The 1,013-nt window shown below is 30.8% G+C and overlaps 1 protein-coding gene across 1 annotated transcript; it reads left to right on the top strand.

Annotated features, from left to right (window-relative positions):
• Window positions 1-133: 133 nt before the first annotated feature.
• Tsp_14700 (hypothetical protein) lies at window positions 134-274 on the top strand (the record flags this gene model as incomplete). The annotated part of the gene is made up of 1 exon (XM_003368356.1): window positions 134-274. A coding segment is annotated over one exon (141 nt), but the record flags the coding sequence as incomplete, so codon positions are not given.
• Between the last annotated feature and the right edge of the window lie 739 nt (window positions 275-1,013).

Below are 1,013 nucleotides of genomic sequence, written 5' to 3'. Positions count from 1 at the left end.
GCTGGTCATTTTGTAAATTGTTACTCATTTTGTTACAATTATTTTTTAATTAGATAGCACTTATTTATTATATTGTTGTAAATCTATTTTGTGATAAAGTGAGGATAGGTTTGATTTAATATCATTATTACAGGTTAAAGAATGGAGCGAAGAAAATGTTGAAAACACGGACGGCACGAAGCAGAACAAGAGAAGGCAAAAGGTAAATGTGATTTTCTTGTGCATCTGTGAAGCAGGGCTAAGGATACTTCGAAAGGGTGAAGTATTCCCTTAGTTTAATGAAATTATTCAAGTTTGTAGTATGTAGTATATGAGTGAGATATTTTTCACTGTAAAACTGTTCTTTTTGATTTTCATATTAAGATTAGGTGTGATTTCATCTTTAGAAAGATTGAAAATTAATTAACTTTATTTTCACTTTAAATTATTTTTTTCAAATTTCACAGCATCAGAGACATTTGGTAAATTATATTTTTTGTTTGTTTAAGTTTGTTTGTCAGCACAAGCAGCGAGTGTGCTTACATTTTAGTGAAAAGATTTTGCGATGAGTTCCATTTATGTAGGTCATTCGCTGTGCTTGAGGTTTGAATTTTCCTAATTTCATAGCGTTCGATTAGAATTAATTCCTCGTTCAGAAAATTTTCCAATCAACTCAAACCGGTTTCTATCGCTACAGTATGCAAATGAGGATCGCTTGAAAATTATCAATCAGTAATGGTGCGCTTGTTTGTTTTACTTGCGTGGCAAGTAACAGCATCGTCAAGCGTCAAACGTTGGCGTTAAGTAACTACTGAAGTCGGTTTTTAATTGTTGAAGTATTTAAAGTTTTCTCGTTGTTACTTTTTTTCCGAAACTCTCTATATATAATCATTTTGTTAAGGTTATCTTTAATTGAAAATCAGTTACTTCTTTCCTTTCTAAATTATTTGTTCAGTTTTTTAATTCCACTGTGTAATAAAGTGCGAAAAGTTTTGATTTAACATTAACCATTCTTACAGATGTGACCAATGAAG

This window comes from Trichinella spiralis, assembly GCF_000181795.1.
Source record: "Trichinella spiralis strain ISS 195 chromosome Unknown Scfld2610, whole genome shotgun sequence".
In the NCBI taxonomy this organism is placed as follows: Eukaryota; Metazoa; Nematoda; class Enoplea; order Trichinellida; family Trichinellidae; genus Trichinella; species Trichinella spiralis.
Note: the sequence above shows the minus strand (reverse complement) of the source record. Positions and strands in the feature narration are given on the sequence as shown.